Here is a 1,477-nt window from a genome sequence, read left to right on the forward strand (position 1 = left end):
TTACTGTCGCAATCGGCCCGTATCCTGACTCTCTCCTTGTTGGCAATTTCTTGATACATGCCCTGGTAACCCGCACTTGTAACATACACCTAACCCCAATCGGCATGGCCTATTTGGGTGATGACTTCCACATCTCTGACAGCTCAAAACATCAGAAGTAGCCGCTACCCGTTTTCCCTTACCGTTCCTTTGGGACTCCTCACTCGTCGCAAAGTTATTCCGTCCTTGGGGAAAGTGTTGTATGTACCCTCTCCCCTTAAACTCTTGACCTCTTGTTGGGTATTCTTGATTGTGCTCCCTGCGGTGGGGTTCCCGGCGGTCATTCTTCGCCTCAACAGCCTTCCTCACACATTCTTCAGCAATACGGCTCTTGTTCACGAGTTCGGAGAAGACCCTAATCTCCATCGGTCCAACGGAGCTCAGGATTTCACTTCGAAGTCCTCCCTCATACTTAATACACTTCCATTCCTCAGAGTCTCCCGGGGTTCCTTGACACATGCGGAAAAACCTGAATAGCTCCTCATATTTGTCTGTATACTCAAATACGGACATAGCACCTTGCTTCAGCTGCAGTAACTCCAATTCCTTGGCTGTTCTGGCGGAATTCGAAAAGTACTTCTTATAGAATTCCACCTGGAAGGCATCCTAAGTGATATTTCCACCTGGAAGGCATCCCAAGTGATAGGATCATTCCCCTGTTGTAGGAGACGTCGAGCCCCTTGCCACCAATGCGATGCTTCCTCTGTGAGCAGATAGGTAGCAAATTCAACACACTGCTCTTCAGGCACCAACTGCGCTTGTAGTGCTCGCTCCATGGCCTAAAACCAAGTATCAGCTTCAGTCGGATTGGTGGTTCCCTTGAACTTAGGTGGATTAACCTTTAAGAAAGTTGCCAGTGTCATCGGGCCCCGAGCTTCCCTTCTGCCATTGCCATTATGATTTATTTGTTGCCTAAGAGCCTCCGCAGTGGCTTGCATAGCAGCAGCCATACCCTCTAACGCCGCCATAAGGTTTACCGGGTTATTCGAGTCGACTTCCGGTTCTTGCGTGCTAGTACGACCTCTCTCACGTCCCCGATCGGGTCCACGAGGCGCCATCTGGTTCCTATACACACCAAACAATCGATATCAAGTTGATCAGTCTCAATATCGGAAGTATAGTGCTTCAAAGTACCAAAGGTACACTCATGGACTTCATGCTAGATGTATCGGTTAGATACCCTAACTAGCACAGGCACAGACTCAGAGTATGCATTGAAGCATAAGCAGTTCCATCCCTCAGGCTCACGAGGACGAACTGCTCTGATACCATAATGTAACACCCTAATATTCAAATCCTTATGCTCGAGTCATAAGTCAATGATATTACGGTGGTACGACTCTCAGGTGGATTTTTAATATATAAACATAGGTAATTTTGAAAGGAGTATTAATCGAGAAGCCTGAAAAGAGTAGAAATAAAATCGCGAAGACGTATC

At 47.3% G+C, this 1,477-nt stretch overlaps 1 protein-coding gene across 1 annotated transcript; it reads right to left on the bottom strand.

Annotated features, from left to right (window-relative positions):
- On the bottom strand, positions 1 to 815 carry LOC127741609 (uncharacterized). The gene is made up of 2 exons (XM_052254381.1): positions 617 to 815; positions 1 to 530 (listed from the first exon to the last, which is right to left on the bottom strand). The coding sequence occupies exons 1-2, from the start codon at positions 813 to 815 to the stop codon at positions 1 to 3; spliced, it is 729 nt and encodes a 242-aa protein (XP_052110341.1).
- Positions 816 to 1,477: the final 662 nt, after the last annotated feature.

The sequence above is a fragment of the Arachis duranensis genome, chromosome 9 (genome assembly GCF_000817695.3).
Source record: "Arachis duranensis cultivar V14167 chromosome 9, aradu.V14167.gnm2.J7QH, whole genome shotgun sequence".
Classification (NCBI taxonomy): domain Eukaryota; kingdom Viridiplantae; phylum Streptophyta; class Magnoliopsida; order Fabales; family Fabaceae; genus Arachis; species Arachis duranensis.

Excerpts from the sequence above, each read along its gene's own strand:
- LOC127741609 (XM_052254381.1), bottom strand. The coding sequence starts at position 815 with ATGGAGCGAGCACTACAAGCGCAGTTGGTGCCTGAAGAGCAGTGTGTT. Across the intron at positions 531-616 it reads CAGGTGGAATTCTATAAGAA|ACAAATATGAGGAGCTATTC; the intron begins GTACTTTTCGAA and ends TTGAGTATACAG.